The sequence below is a fragment of the Oenanthe melanoleuca genome, chromosome 3 (genome assembly GCF_029582105.1).
Source record: "Oenanthe melanoleuca isolate GR-GAL-2019-014 chromosome 3, OMel1.0, whole genome shotgun sequence".
NCBI lineage: Eukaryota > Metazoa > Chordata > Aves > Passeriformes > Muscicapidae > Oenanthe > Oenanthe melanoleuca.
In genome coordinates, this window is record NC_079336.1 from 24,882,864 (window position 1) to 24,898,293 (window position 15,430).

The 15,430-nt window shown below is 36.8% G+C and overlaps 2 protein-coding genes across 8 annotated transcripts in view; one reads left to right on the forward strand and one right to left on the reverse strand.

Annotated features, from left to right (window-relative positions):
• PHF3 (PHD finger protein 3) overlaps positions 1–10,232 on the forward strand; it is a 193,818-nt gene extending 183,586 nt beyond the window's left edge. For all 7 annotated transcript variants that reach the window (XM_056488612.1, XM_056488607.1, XM_056488610.1 and 4 more), the window contains 7 exons: positions 369–500; positions 954–1,086; positions 1,633–1,825; positions 3,376–3,523; positions 4,536–4,625; positions 5,846–6,041; positions 7,185–10,232. In XM_056488612.1, the coding sequence (XP_056344587.1) occupies positions 369–500; positions 954–1,086; positions 1,633–1,825; positions 3,376–3,523; positions 4,536–4,625; positions 5,846–6,041; positions 7,185–9,358 (3,066 nt within the window). In that variant the 3' untranslated portion in view covers positions 9,359–10,232. The remainder of the gene's footprint in view (positions 1–368; positions 501–953; positions 1,087–1,632; positions 1,826–3,375; positions 3,524–4,535; positions 4,626–5,845; positions 6,042–7,184) is intronic.
• A 503-nt stretch (positions 10,233–10,735) lies between these two features.
• EYS (eyes shut homolog) overlaps positions 10,736–15,430 on the reverse strand; it is a 674,079-nt gene continuing 669,384 nt past the window's right edge. The window contains exon 48 of the mRNA XM_056488606.1: positions 10,736–14,500. Within this exon, the coding sequence (XP_056344581.1) occupies positions 13,302–14,500 (1,199 nt within the window). The 3' untranslated portion in view covers positions 10,736–13,301. The remainder of the gene's footprint in view (positions 14,501–15,430) is intronic.

A 15,430-nucleotide genomic window follows, 5' to 3' on the forward strand; every position in this document is an offset into this window, starting at 1 on the left:
TTTAAAAATGATACCAATTTGCATATATTTATATCCTACATTGTCCCTATTATTATGGGAAAAGGAGGGATGTATTTTTTTTCTTTAGCTATTGGGAAATCAGAATTACCAGTATTTTAATTTAGTTTTGAAGGTTTGCTTTATAACTTACTTAAATGCATTCTTGGTAAGTATTTGCTCCTACACTGTAGGAGAAGTTAGGCTGCTTTCATGTTTGCTTTATGAAACTACTTGACACTTGCAAAATAAGAATGTATTACTTTTCTTCCTAGAGGGTTTCCTAATTGCAATACTGTTATCTCTTATATTTCCAGATTTCCAAATTTTACTGTATGGGAATAATTGTACATAACTTCTTGTTTTCACAGACAATTGAAATGATTGAGAAAGAGCAGAGGGAGGTTGAAAGAAGACCTATCACAAAAATTACACACAAAGGAGAAATAGAAATTGAAAGTGAGACACCAATGAAAGAACAAGAGGAAGTAATGGAAATTCAGGTAGAAAAGAAAGCATGGCACTACAGTGTATTTAGTTCATAGGCAATATGGTTGTGAAGTGTTCTGTATATGATTTTGTTGTTTAGGTCTATAATTATCTGTTAGGTCTGGTTTGGGCTTAATTTTTCTTTCATCTTTACTGGCTTCTTGGCCTGATGATTTTGTTGATTTCTTTTCTTCCATGTTGTGTCTGTGACTGTATCATGAATTCTGGCAGTAGTGGAAAACAGAAAGTAGAAATTAGAAAATATTCTAAATGGTACCTGAAGATATTTGAGAATACCAGTAGTTATTGTAATGAATTTCAAGATTTTGTGATAGAATTTTAGGCTTCTCTGAAGGAAGAACTTTATGTCTGAAGGGAAGAAAAGGCCATAAAACTTTTAAGCAATATTAGGAATATTAACAGAAAGGTTTAAAAAGCCTAACTGAAATGTGTTTCATTTTTCTTAGGAACCTCATACGAAATTGTTTGAGAAGTCAGAAGAAGCTGAAAAGGATAAAGAAATAAATGAATCTGCATCTCCAGACACCACAAGTCAACATAAAAATCATCTCTTCGATTTGAACTGCAAAATCTGCATAGGTAATTTAGGAAAGCACATGAAAATAAATATATAGCACTTCTATAATTTTCAGTCATAACTCTCAATATACCTCAAGAATTTAAATAAATAGGGGTTTTTACTTAGTTTGCTGACAAAGTTATGGAAGGAATGTTTTACTTCATAATTTACAAAAGAGACTATTAAAAGGACAGTCTATTGGCATAAACTTCCCTTCTTTTAAAAAAACAGCTTCAGAGTGCTACGATTCCCTGAGCCTCCTCTCTGGCTCCTTGGCTAGCTCAGTACCAGGAGGAGGCTTGGGATCTGCAGGAACTATGGTGAATGTACTGTTGATTCCTCATTTCTTTATCCTATGCCATTGCAGTGGCAAATTTATGTTTAGTACTGTATAAACATATGCAATGTATTAACTTATACAGCGTTACAAGCATGCGTGAAATACATATCCTGTCCCACACCAAAGGCAATACGTGGTATTTTGTGTGTCTTCCTTGTGTTCAGAGGAAGTCCTTGTTTTGTTTCTTTAATAAAACATGAAAGCCATGGTGTTTCCTTTCCTGCAGGCCGGATGGCACCACCTACTGACGATCTGTCTGGGAAGAAGGTGAAGGTGTCTGTTGGTGTGGCGCGGAAGCAGTCGGACAACGAAGCAGAGAGCATTGCGGACGCGCTCTCCTCCACGTCAAGCATCTTGGCTTCAGAGTTACTGGAAGATGACAAGCAAGACTCATCAAAGTCATTCACACCTCTCCCAAAGTAACATAAGCTGTAGAAATAGTATTTTTAAATGAAAGACTATTAATCTTAAGCTATTCTGTCTAAAGCTACTTTTTTAATGGTATTTCATTAATCCATTTGGGTACTTGAAGCTGTATGCATTTTTAGAATGGAGTTTTCTGCTGGAGTAAATGCTGTTCATTTATATACATAATACTACATATATTGTTGTAATTGCCACTTCTAATTACCACATCATTTACTTCTCCCAAAAAGCCAATGTTTTCTGGTGCAGCAAGGTTTAAAAAGTTCACATTACAAAAAATCATTATCAATTTCATGTTGTCTTTTGCTGTTAAGGCATGTAATATGAATAGTGATGCATTTAAATGAGTGCGTCTTTGTATATGTGTATATATAAATTTAGGGAATATGAGATTGCTCTAAACAGAGCATTTATATTGATAAATCAGGCTAGTTTCAAATTCCAAAGTAGTGCTTTTCTAGAAATGGAAGGTAACAGCAGCTTGTTTGATGTTTTGCTGTATTTGCCGTCAGCTCTCTCTTCATTTTCTTCCACACTCTGCTACTCACTAAAAAGGAAATAGCAGTGTGTGAGGCTGTTTCTTTCTGGTTTGAGAGAGGCCTTGCTAGAAAAGCATCAACTCCCAATTATTTTGAATTGACCAGAGTTCATGCTGAAATTTTATCTTTATCAGGACAGAGTGATCTTATACCAAGGCAAGTGAACTTTGGTTTTTGAACAGCAGGTTCAAGGTAATTTCCAGTGTAGACAGAAATAAACATAGGTTACATTGTTACTGTAACAGCACAACATCTGTTGTGGCATGGACAGCTTAAAATTGCTAATAGCACGCCTAGAATATTTTGATAGCAACATGTTGGGAAATGTTGGAATGCGTAATCTTTTTCATAAGGAAACTCTCAGGTTGAGCAACACTATCCTGTGAAATTATTTAAGTCATCCCATTAATTTTTTCAGCTGCTTTGTTGACAAAACAGGCTTTTTTTGAAGGCAGGAAAAACAGTTGGACAGGTGGACTTGGGAGGAGGCACTTACAGAAGGTGTGGAAATGATGCATAAGTGAGAAGACATGAGGAACCAGCTTTTGGGACAAGGAAAGAGTAGGGTGACACAGGCATTCAGGTGGTGGACAGACAGTGGTGGGAGTTAGGAAAGCAGTATTGGGCAGCAGGCAGTGTGTCATCTTTTACCTGTGGCAGGGGAGCATCTTTCTCGCTCTGCAGCACCTCTGTGCATTTGTGTTCTCTTCAGTAGTAGCATTTGATAATTCTCAGACTAAACAACTCTGTTTTTAAAAAATACTGAGTAGTGAACTAATAATGCTGCTCATCTGACTGTCCTTCCTGTACCATACAGCTGCTCAAAAGATGAGAAACATGGTTATCTGCCTGTCTTTTTTGGTTGACCCTCCAGTATGCTTAGCTGAAAAAGAAAATTCTTGCTAATACTACATTTCTGTGATAAAGAAAAATTATGATTTACACTGTCTTGCATTATATACCATGTCGGAAACCAAGTGTGTTTTTGTTTGTCCTTTTTTTAGGTCAGAAACACCTGGTACTGTGGAATGTGAAAGTCTGTTTCTGGCACGCCTGAATTTCATCTGGAAGGGCTTTATCAATATGCCTTCAGTAGCAAAATTTGTTATTAAGGCTTATCCAGTTTCTGGCTCCTTTGAGTATTTAACAGAGGTATCTACATTTATTGAAAAGAATGAACAATTCAGTTATTAGTTTTACCAACTTATTTGCCTTGTAGCTAATATTAGTGTAATAATGGAAGAAACTGTCGCGTGATCATTGTACTGAATAAAGTATTTGTGGTAGGACATAGGTTAAGGTCTCTAAGTCAAGCATTATTCATTACATGAACCTCTGGTTCATCTTCCCATCTATAACAAAAACCTGAGTAATGGAGTTTCTTTTTTTTTTTTTTTCGTATCTGGTGGCAATCCTGGTCCTAACCTTGCATTGTGATTGAATTGTCCCTGAAAACAAATGTTTATGTAATGTTCTCTTCTGTATCAGGAAAAGCATGCAGCTGCTTATAATAAGTTGACTTCATTCACAAAATAAAGATCAGAGAGCTTATAAGGCTCAATTTTTCTTCTTGACAGCTACACAGGATGCATCAGCTTTCTAATTAAAAGAACTTAGGTCTTCTAAATAAGATTGTCTTTACTTTGCTGTAGATCTTGAGGAAAATGCAATAATCCTTAATACCAAAGGATTGTTATATGAGTATGATGCGCTTTTCAAAACTCTTCTGCTTAATTTAAAAAAAAATATTTTTATGAAAGTCTTTTTATTTTGCTTGGGAACAGTGAGTGGACTCAGTAATATCCAAGAAGAATTTACATCTCTATATACATGCACATGTAGGTCATGTTTTCCCTCATGAAAATTTTGAAAGTTTATTATAAACATAGGTGTGGAGCTCTCATTGTGATGTGATCTGACAGATAGCTTGGGTGTTCCAGAGCACAGTGCAGTCATGTTTGCAGTTAATGTTACCAGAAAGGATGGTTTTGGCAAGGTATAGATGAACAGTATTGAATGATAACTAATTTAGTACATATTGTTCTTCTGTTATAACTTCTACTGATATTTTTAAATTATGTTTTGAATTTATGAAACTGGATACTGGATGAAGGACATACCACAAGAATATTTGGATTCACATTTCTGTTGTCTTTTCTCATAGGATTTACCTGATAGTATTCAAGTAGGTGGCAGGATATCTCCCCACACTGTCTGGGATTATGTAGAAAAAATCAAAGCTTCAGGGACCAAGGTAAGAATTTTACCTAGTAAAGACTTGCTGTTTAATATGCATCTTAGCCATCCTAAAGATACTTGTGTCTTTTTTCTCTGTGAAACATTTGCAAAATATGTGAACTTTAGGAATATCTCATGGTTATGTTGAATGGGACGGGTGGCAACTGCTGGTATTTATTTTCTTCCTACCTAACCTTAAACTTCATCTGCTGTTTGAGAATACATACCTGTTTTCCTTTGACACAGTAACTTGTCAGGAATGTTTGGATACCACTTCACCTCTCAAGAGTTACCCTTTCATTTTCAGTTGTGTTGCATTGTGCAAAACCATCTCAGTGGCTCTTTGCTGGACTTTGTCCCACTGTGTGCCAGTTGTCCTTGTGCTGGGGAGCCTAAAACTTGAAAGTATTTTCCAGGTGGTGTCTCACAAGTGCTGGATAGAAAGAAACAGCCGTTTCCCTTGGTGTGCTGCTGCTTTGATTCTGACACCCAGATTGCAGTTTGCCTTCTTGGCATGGAGACATCACTGGCTCATCCACCAGGATCCCCACATCATTTTATGCCAAGCTGTTTTCGAGCCAGTCAGTCCCCCAGCCCCCCATGGGGTTACTCCAGCTCAAAATGCAAGATTTCTCATTTTTTCTTTGCTGACACTGACGAAGGTCAGCCTGTTATTTCAGCCTGCTGAGGTTCCTTTGAATGGCCGCCAGTGCTTCAGCATATCCACCACTGCTCCTGCTGAGGTGCCATCTGATTTTGCTGAGAATCTTCTCTCCAGTCTTCCAGGCTGTTCATTAAGCCATTAAATGAGCTCCAGTATCAACTCCTGGGCTTTGGGCAAAATTCTGGGAATTGAATACTGGTCTTCAACTGTTATTAATGGATATCTTGGACCCAACAGACTACAAAATGCAGCTTTCTAATAATGTTAGGAGTAGGGAGTAGAATAATTCATGGGAAGAGCTAGCAAGCTTCCCTAAAATTTGTTGTTTAGCTCGCTGTTAAAATATTAAATGGCTTTTTTGTCATGCACTTCAATTATTTTTTTAATACTAAACGCTTTCTATTTGTTTTATCTAGTTCTGAATTATTTTTGGCCATGTCTCTGTCTCTTCTGCCATTTTGGCTTAGCTTCTTCTCCTCAGCACTGTTCTTTTAAATAAAGTGCAGTCAGTAAAAAAATAACATTTCACAGACAGATATTCTTGACTGTCTCTTTCCCTCTCTTGTAAACAGGAGATCTGCGTGGTTCGCTTTACGCCAGTAACTGAAGAGGATCAGATCTCCTATGCATTGCTGTTTGCCTATTTCAGCAGTAGAAAACGTTACGGTGTAGCTGCCAATAACATGAAGCAAGTGAAAGATTTGTACCTCATCCCTTTAGGTTCCTCAGATAAAGTCCCTCATCACCTTGTGCCTTTTGATGGGCCTGGTAAGTACAGCTTGGAATTTGGAGTTTTACTATCATAATGCTACTTAAAGAAGTTAGCAACAGAAATATAACAGTAAATTAAATTTTAAAATGCTATTTTATTCAAATATGTAATGATTTTCCCATAGTATTATTATATTAGTTTCCTTGAAAAGACATTAATTTCCCCTTGGTCGATTATTCTGATACTTCAAAGATGAAAAGATTACTTGTTTTATATCTGCTACCTTCTTTTTCTAATGCAGGTGGCTTTGTAGGTTTCAGTGTAACTCAGTAAACTGAGTCATACAAGTGGACTATGGTAGAACGCATGAGTTCCAAATTGATACTTTCAATTTAAAATAGTGTTTTTCATTATTTGAAATGTACTAATCTTTTTTCTCAAGTATTCCAAAATTCTTTTTGGAACAAAATATTAATTGAAAGTTTCAAACATCAAACAATGAAGAAAAGGTCCTGAAGTGGATATCAGTTGTTCTGTGTACTTTGCATCAATTTATCTTGATTATAAAAATTTGTGGATAATCTTCCTTTTTGAGGTAGGCAGGGCCAAAATGAAGAGAGAATGAGCTACAGCTCATTTTTTTGCAGTTACACAGAACAAAATAGATAGCGAAGAGATGAGTAATAGTATGCCTTGAAACACAGTGCCCTTCCTGGAATGAGAGAAACATTTCTGAAATTTGCTCCTGGTAAATCTTTGAAGAAGTATGTCTAACACAAATTATGAGGAAACTTTTGGGTTGAAAGTGTTCTGTTTACTTTTTTTCCCTAATATACTTTGCTACCACTGTTATCATGATGTAGCTGTGTTAGACTAAGGTGATGTTTTAACTTCTGTGCTGTTTCTGATGAGATTATGTGTCCTATATAACTGGCTCCTGTTCTCTATTAAGAAGTTATAGTGTGCTTGGAACAATTTTAATTTCCAGTGCTTGAAGTAGTAATTTTAATACTGGAAATACATATTTTTTTTATTTTAAATATTGTTAATGTTTAACATGACAAGCAGCACAATTTCAAATATCATAAGATTAATAGTTTTGCTAGTACATTGTAAGTGTATGGGGGTTATTTTTGTTAAAATTACTGCCTTAACCAAAATATAAAGAGATTATAAATTACTGTTGCAATTTTGTACAGGGATTGAAATACATCGACCAAATTTATTGCTGGGATTGATAATTCGCCAGAAAATGAAGAGGCAAATTACTGCTATTTCAAGTGTTACCAGTAGTTTTGCAGATGAAGCTGCTGAAAGTACCTTGAGTAGCTTGCCACCAGAGAAGAAGAGCAAGCCAAGCAAACCTGAAGTCTCTCATCATGATTTGGCGCTAGAAGAAGAAGAGGAAAATAACTTTTTTAATTCCTTCACAACTGTGCTACACAAGCAGAGAAATAAACCACAGCAGTCTAATACAGATGATGCTCCAGCCGTTATTGAACCATTGGTAGAAAGTACCAAACATGAACCACCAAAGCCTCTCAGGTTTCTTCCTGGAGTCCTGGTTGGGTGGGAAAATCAGCCTTCTACTCTGGAGCTGGCAAATAAACCGTTGCCAGTGGATGATATTCTTCAAAGCCTGTTGGGTACGACAGGGCAGGTGTATGAGCACAACAAGTCAGAAGCAGGTCCTAGTGAAGACATACCATTATTAAATGAGCAGGCATCCTCGAAAGAAGAAACCATGGATGTTGCTGATGTAGCTGCTGAAGTTAGTGAAGCAAAGACTGGTTTGGATGATCCTCAAGAATCCACTAATGCTGCTATAACTGTGGATGCAGCAGCTGTAGGGACCTCAAGCTCTGCAAGAAGTGCTGGTTCTTTGATAGGGCTGAGTCTTAAGGGAAAACCTCCAGATGTCTCCACAGAAGCATTTTTAGCAAATTTGTCTGCTCAATCACAGAATAAGGAAACTGAAGAAAGTAAAGAAAATGACCCAAAGCGACAGTTAGCGGAAAAGGATAGTGTTGCACAGGAAGTTGGAAGGAGCACAAATTCCAGCTTTTCTTCCTCATCAAATTCAGGAAAAAAACCTAATGAGACCAATGTTAACGTAGGCTCCTCTGAAGTTACTACTGCTAATACCTCTAAATCACCACCATTTATTAATCTTAAAAGAGACCCACGACAGGCAGCTGGGCGAAGCCAGCAGACCAATAGTTCAGAAAACAAGGATGGAGATGTTAGCAGAAATGAAGACCAACAAAATGCTTCTGGAAATGATCAAGGAGAAACAGAGAATAAACAGCCTTCTGGAGAAGGAGGCTTAAACCTGTATCAAAGTGAGGCCCAAACCAATGAGACACAGTTCAGTTCAGCTGCAGCTAAGGCGGATAACACAGTTGCATCACAAGCAGAAGATACCAAACACTCACAGGAAGATGCATTGATGCAAAACATTGAAACAGTGAACTCATTTAGAAGAGGACCAGCCGCAACTTCATCTCATTTTGAAACTGAAAACTCTTCTCGTTCTGAGTTTATTTCCAAAGTCCCAAGCCCTATTGCAAGTGGCAGCTTTTCATCTGTTGGACCTCCACAGCAGAATTTTCAGCATTCTAAATCTAATCCACCTGGATTTCAGTTTCAGACTCCTGCACCTCATAACTTCCCTCCACAAAACAACCCTATGTTTGGATTTCCTCCTCATTTACCACCTCCACTTCTTCCTCCTCCTGGCTTTGGTTTTCCTCAAAATCCAATGATGCCATGGCCACCAGTAGCTCATTTATCAGGTCAGCCACCACAGTATGCTGGACCCATTGCACAAGGTCTACCAGTGGCTCACAAACAATCAAGATTTTTGGGACCAGAAAATTTTTTTCAGAGTAAAGACAGTAGGAGACCAGAAAGACGCCACAGTGATCCTTGGGGCAGAGAAGACCAGCATTTGGAGAGAGGATTCAGTAGGGGGAAAAATGATCGACAAAGACTTTACAGTGAAACCCATCACCAAAAAAAAGACAGACATGAAAAAGAGTGGAGCAATGAAAAATACTGGGAGCAGGATTCTGAAAGAAACAGGCGCAGAGACAGAAACCAGGAAAAAGAGAGAGAGCGGAAGAGTAGAGAGGAAGGACAGAGAGACAAAGAACGAGTGCGATCTCCGCACAGTGATAGACCTGCTGATGGAAAAAGCCCCAGAGAGACTAGAAATCCAGAAAAAAAGACAGAGAAGCCTAAAAGTGATGAACAGGCTCATGAAAAAGATAAGGAGAGGGAGAAAAGCAAAGACAAGCATAGAGAACGAGAAAGTGAAAAGAACAGAGAGAGGCATAGGGACCACAGTGACAGAACTAAAAGCAAAAGGTAAAAAGATGCAGGCAGTCTTTTAAAATCCTATTTAAATAAACTGTTAGAGTAATGTCGTAAAACTTTGTATGACAAAAAAAAGAGAGCCTGCTAGGATTGTGCCATCGTTTTTTATTCTGTGTTGGTGTTTTGCAGAAACAAGTCTGTGTTTTGGTACCACTCAATGTACCAATACTCATCCTTTTTTTCATTATACCAACTATCGCTAGAAGTAGGAGTTTAATATTTTTAAAAATTTTACATTGCTGTATATTCAAAATTTTAAAGATTTCTTTTATTAATATGCAATAAAGGCTTAGGAATTTTCTTAGCTGAGGAAGTTGGCTTTAGTCAAGTCTGCAGTATAGTTGCTGCCTTTGGTAATTTGTGCTCTCTTCTGTTTTAAGATGCTCTGATAATTTTAAAGGTGGTTTTCATACAATAACCTTGTTTTTAAATTGCACTGTTTTTAAAGACTGCAGCAAAGCCTCAGAATCCAAGTTACAACAAAATGTAATATTCTTGGTGGTGTGAAGAATTTGGGATTCTTTTTAAATTATTCAGTAGTACAATAAAAAACTCAAGTATGTTTCATTATATTATATTTCAAGTTTTTCCTAAGCATCTGAAGCAGTTTGTGACCAGAAATTGGAAGGCTGAGCTGCTCGAATGTTACTGCTTTAAACTGCACTTGTTTTAATGAGAAAGCATTTCTAACCTAAATTCTTGAAAATAATTTGTAGTAGTAAATTCATTTCTCCCACCATTTTCCATGCTTCAGAGACTTGAATACCTAAGCTTGTACATTACTTTGTGTTTTGCTATCCTTTTTACTGTAAAATGTAAATATTTTAAGGGATATTTTGATTCTAAAATGATAAAACTTTCTCACATACCGTGTGTGTTTGATTTCATAGCTGTGAAACCGTAGGCTAAATGAATATAGAAGGCTGAATCACAGAATGCCACGTTTGTTGTGCACTTCATAGCTCAGTTTGTTTTGAGTTTTGGAGAACAAAGAGGGGGGAGAAGGGCAGAAGTGTTTGTACCCTTGGGACTTCTGTTAACTTGGTATTTTGTGGACTACCATCCACCAATGCCAAACAACATGCAAATGTGGAAACAAAATCACCTACTCTTATTAAAATAACACTAGGCATCTTGTTGAGTCTGTCAGAAACAACAAAAACATTCCACCATATAAAGAAAAACTGAGGTTTATTGTTCGGTTTTCAGTGTTTTGTTTTTCCACTTTGAATACATAACCTTACTATGCTGCTGGCAGAGCATTTTGCACTTTGCTATAGAAAAGCCTTTTCTTTCCAGAAAAGTCTTCCCAGTTTACCATCCTAATTGTAAGTTTTAATTATGAATATATTTTAAGGTAAATTTTTACTTGTGTACCTTGCATTAGCTTCATAGTCAAATTGGCTAAAATTAAAATCTTGCACTGAATAAAGGAGGTGGTAGACTTTTATTAAGTGATGTTTCTTAGCTTCTCGTTGAGAAGACTAATTAAAAAAAACCCTCAGTAACTAAAAGCGATATTTAAACATCTTTAAAATAAAATTAGTCTTTTCCAGATTAGTTGGTCTGTATAGCAGTAATGCTGTTGAATATATCTGATAGTATTATACGTGTGTTTTGTTGTTTTAATATTTACACTGAGTTCGGTAGCCACAGCAATTCACCAAAGCATTATTCTCATTTTTGGAGAAGGTTTTAATTTGACAGCTCTGCATGTGACAATTTTTTTTTGGACCCATTGAAAAGCAGTCTACTTCGAGGTCACTGGTGATCTGCCTCTTACATGTGCATCCATCTCTGCTTTGAAAATAAACTGGAAGCAGTGAAAATTGCATCTGCCTGCATGAAAGGGATGGAAATGTTTTCTGCCAGAACTACCAGAAATAATTTGTTTAAAAGAATATGTAAACATTTTTCAAGTTTGCTGAGTGCTTTTCCCCCTGCCTTGTGTATGTAAAATCTGAAGACAGCCGGAGTAAAACACCTCGAGGGAAAGTTTTGTTAAGTGTTTAGCAAATAGCAAAAGTCTCCAGAATTTGTTCCTAGGATGTTAGTTAGTGTAATAGGAATAAATCCTGCTGCTACAGGAATAAAGGATTTTACTTCTCCATTGCCTTCAGTCACTCTCCTTCCAACATTTGTGTTAGCTGGAAGTGCTCAGATTACTTGTTCCTTGTTTTACACTGAATCACTGCTCAGATCACCAAAGGCAGTGTGGACTGCTGAGGAACTGGCAGTACACCAGAAGCCCCAGAGAACAGGATAAACCTTAAATATGCTCCCTTCTCCAGCATCACATGGCCAGAAGGCTTACTTAGAGAAACTGAGAGAGAAGAATCTGGGAACAGCTCAAATGCCAGGTGGGCTTCATGAGCTGCCTTTTGGGAAGAGTTGCAGAAGCTCTCTTGCATCAGGCTGATCACTTGAGGGCTCAGAGTAGCTGAAGAAGATAGAATGAACCTCACAAAGATGTTTAAAACATCTTGGGGTAGCTCCCATGCACTTTAGTTATCTTTAAGTCACCTGTAACTTGACAGTGCGTTCATTGCTAGATGCTCAATATGGAAGCAAATGCCTGTGACCTAATTTTGGGTGCTCATGGCCTTTGCTCCATAACACACCCCATCCTTACTTCCCTCTCCACCCCAAAATAGTTACTTGTTTCTGTCAGGTACGTGATGAAGACTTGCATTCAGAGAATTTCCATACAAGGAGGTGATGGTTTGTTATATGCTTTTCAGCAATAATAAAGTGAAAAATGAAAAGATAGGAATCAATCACTGTTATTTTTATTTAATAATTTTACTTATATAGTAAGCCAGTAGTCAATTGAGAAATGTAGATGCCATCATACATTATTGGTGTAAGCACATTAAAACAGAATTTGATTTTTTATTTTTTATTGCTTCCTAAAGCAGATTATAACACAGGAATATAATTCCTTTCTTATGAGAAGGAATTGAATTTTTGTATTTATGTATGAACAGTTCTGTTTGCTTTTGAGATTATCAATTAATGAAAAATATATTTGCAGAAATTTACTATGACCAAAACCTCTAGTCTCATAAAATTTTGAAATGCCATTTACGGGCATATAAGCCAGAAAGATATAGGTAAGAACAGTTCTTGGTCTTTTTAAGGTCTTAGGAATAAAAGTTACTTGTAGGCAGACTGAGACATTCCAGTTTTAAATCATTAAAGCCAAAAGTTTTCATGTAGTCAAATAGGGGAGACCTCTGCTGGAGAAAACGGGACATCTGTTATCTCTTTCTAAAATTAAATGTTTTTTGCTTTTAAAATCATTCTTTTAAGTGTAATATTTTAGGAGACTTAAGAGAGGCTTGAATTCTACACTCTTACATATATGCATACAGGATGGAGACAGAGAGGAAGGAGGGAACTTCATTACCTAATTAGAATTTTTGTGGGCTTAAAAAGTAATAACTTACATTTTTAAAAATTTCTCATTATAATTAATGTGCTGCTTGCCTCAAGACACCTTTTATTACCCCACTAATTTCACTTTCTAGATTTGATTGTGATATTATAAAAGAAACATTGTGATAAAATTCAAGAGTTGGAGAAACAGGTAACAGTTGTCTGTTCTCGTAAAGGAATAAACAACACTTGAATGATGGTTGGCTTTATAAGCTAATCACTACTTCTTTGTTTACAAAACTATTTTCAGCACAAAAAAACCCTGTAGACTTTCCAATTATTTTAAAGTAAATGCTAAAGAATATATATAAATAATTATAGGAGGAAAACTATAATATTGTATATGCATATGCTACTAACACTCCACTTAGATTTGTCCTTTATTACTTTTTAAGTGCTTTCCTATATTGATGGCTGAGTAATACACTGCCAGCTAACACAATAAACAGGAGGAAAAGAAATTTTATTATTTTTAAAAGAGTCTTGGACTGTTTTTTCAATTAATTTCTGGAATTTCCATCATGAATGTTGTATCCTTCTGCTTTCATTAGCTGAATCTTTTTAGAATCTTGGAAGAGCACAACATCTTTAATTTTACCAATTAATTCCTTCTGAAAAAGTCCTGTAGTAACTGTATTGACTTTCCTGCCAAATTCAAACCCACCAAAGTAACAAATGCCACCGTAGTTTAAAGCAGTGTATTTCCTTTGTGGGTCAATATCTTCAAAAAGGATTAGTTCCTCATCAAGATAAACCTTAATACAAGTTTGGTTTTGAACAACAGTAATGAAGTGCCATCTTCCATCAGAACAGGTGAAGTATTTGCTATGCATTAGAGGAATAGAGATTCTTTCTCCAAGATTAATCACAACTTTCAAAGTTCCATTGGCAAGACCAATGGCAAGGAAGTCATTATCTTCATCTTCACTTTTTCCCATCCACGCTATTAAGCCTTCAGTTTGATTGGTAGTAAAATTTAAAGAAAGGCGGCTGTACCGGAGGTCTCTTTTTCCATAAAAAGGATCTGTGTATTTAATGTAGGAGTTACCAACAAACTTTGCTATATAAAATTCAATTTTGTTATCACAGTACTTACCTGTCCAGCCTAGTGCACATGCACAGGTATATGAAAGTGAAGAAGGTTGAGGAATACAGAGCGCATGAGACCCACACATGTTTTGTGAACAGTGAATAGATTGTTCACAAATGGTCCCTGTCCACTCTCTTGGGCAAGAACAAGAAAAGCCTGAGTTTTCAACTTGACATGTTCCATTATTTTTGCACACAGTGTAACCACAATCTGTTCCATCACAGTCACCAACATTGGCTCCACCTTTGGGGTCAGTCACGGTAAGATTCAGTTCCCTGTTATTTATAACAATTTCTCGAATGCAACCAGTGAAACCTGTGGGTTCATTTTCTGTTGCCATTGGATTAACAAAGTTTAAGGAGGATACCCCTCCAACAAAAAAATCAGTGTGTGTGTCTAGTGCATTCATTCCAGGACTAGCTTTTTGAGTGACGTTGATACCATCCAATTCCAGGTAGCCTTCATTACCAACTCTTCCTGCAGTGAGTGAGTGCCATGTATTTCCATTTGCATGCACCTTCTGAAGGGTCTGTAGGATGACTGTTCTGTCTCCAAGGTTGTAGCGTAACTGTGTAAATCCATTTACTAATGATATACATAGAAAGTCACCTGTAAGAAACAGTATACAGTAGTTTTAATTTTTTGGGGGGGGGGGTGCACTGAAGAACAACATATTAATGATTCTGATGCTTTCATGCCTGCATTTCCTTGTACCATCATTATATATGAATCACACAAAGGGAAATGTTCCCTGATGAGCTACTCTTACCTTTTTTTTTTTCATTATTGGAAACTGAGCTCATGTTTGCTTCAAAGTAAGAAGCCCAACCTTCTGAAAAGCTCTGCTTTTGTGCAGAGACTAGATAACTGAGGTAGGAGGAAACAGGATCACTTTGGCATCCAGGAAATGTGAATCAGTGTTCCCATGGAAAAGAATAAAGTTTTGGTCAAGTTACAAAGGCAGAAATCCTCTCAACTTCAGTATGTTGAATAAAGGCTTGATGGATTTGTCAGTTTAATGAACAGTTTTGTCTTCACCAGACCTACTCTGCTTTCCCTGAAGGCTCCTTTTCACAACAGGGATGTTTAACAGGTTTAACAATCTGACAGCTGTAGGAACAGATACACTTTTTATTGCATTATTCTTCTAGAGACTTTCATGACAGGAAGTATTAGAAGGGAGTTGTCTTTTCTTGCACTGTTAGTGTTTTTGGCCTGAAGGGCAGTGTAAAAGGAGAGAGTACCACTTCAAACTGTACTTTCAATCATGAAGAAGGAAAGCTGGGAAAGGTCAGGAAATGGGAGCTGGAGAAGTTTGTAAGAGCAGCAGTAGAGCCTAATAGGGGAAGGTGACAGGGAAGCAGAAGAGGACAGCAGAAAAGTCTGCAAATTAAAGGTATGTTCTCAAATTTTGTGAGGTTTGCCTGAGCAGCTTAACTTTTATATCTTACTTTTGGAAATAATAGGCATCAGGTTGTTATCAATTAAACTGGTAAATATGTTTGTTAAATTTGAATGCAAGCTTTCCTAATAATCACC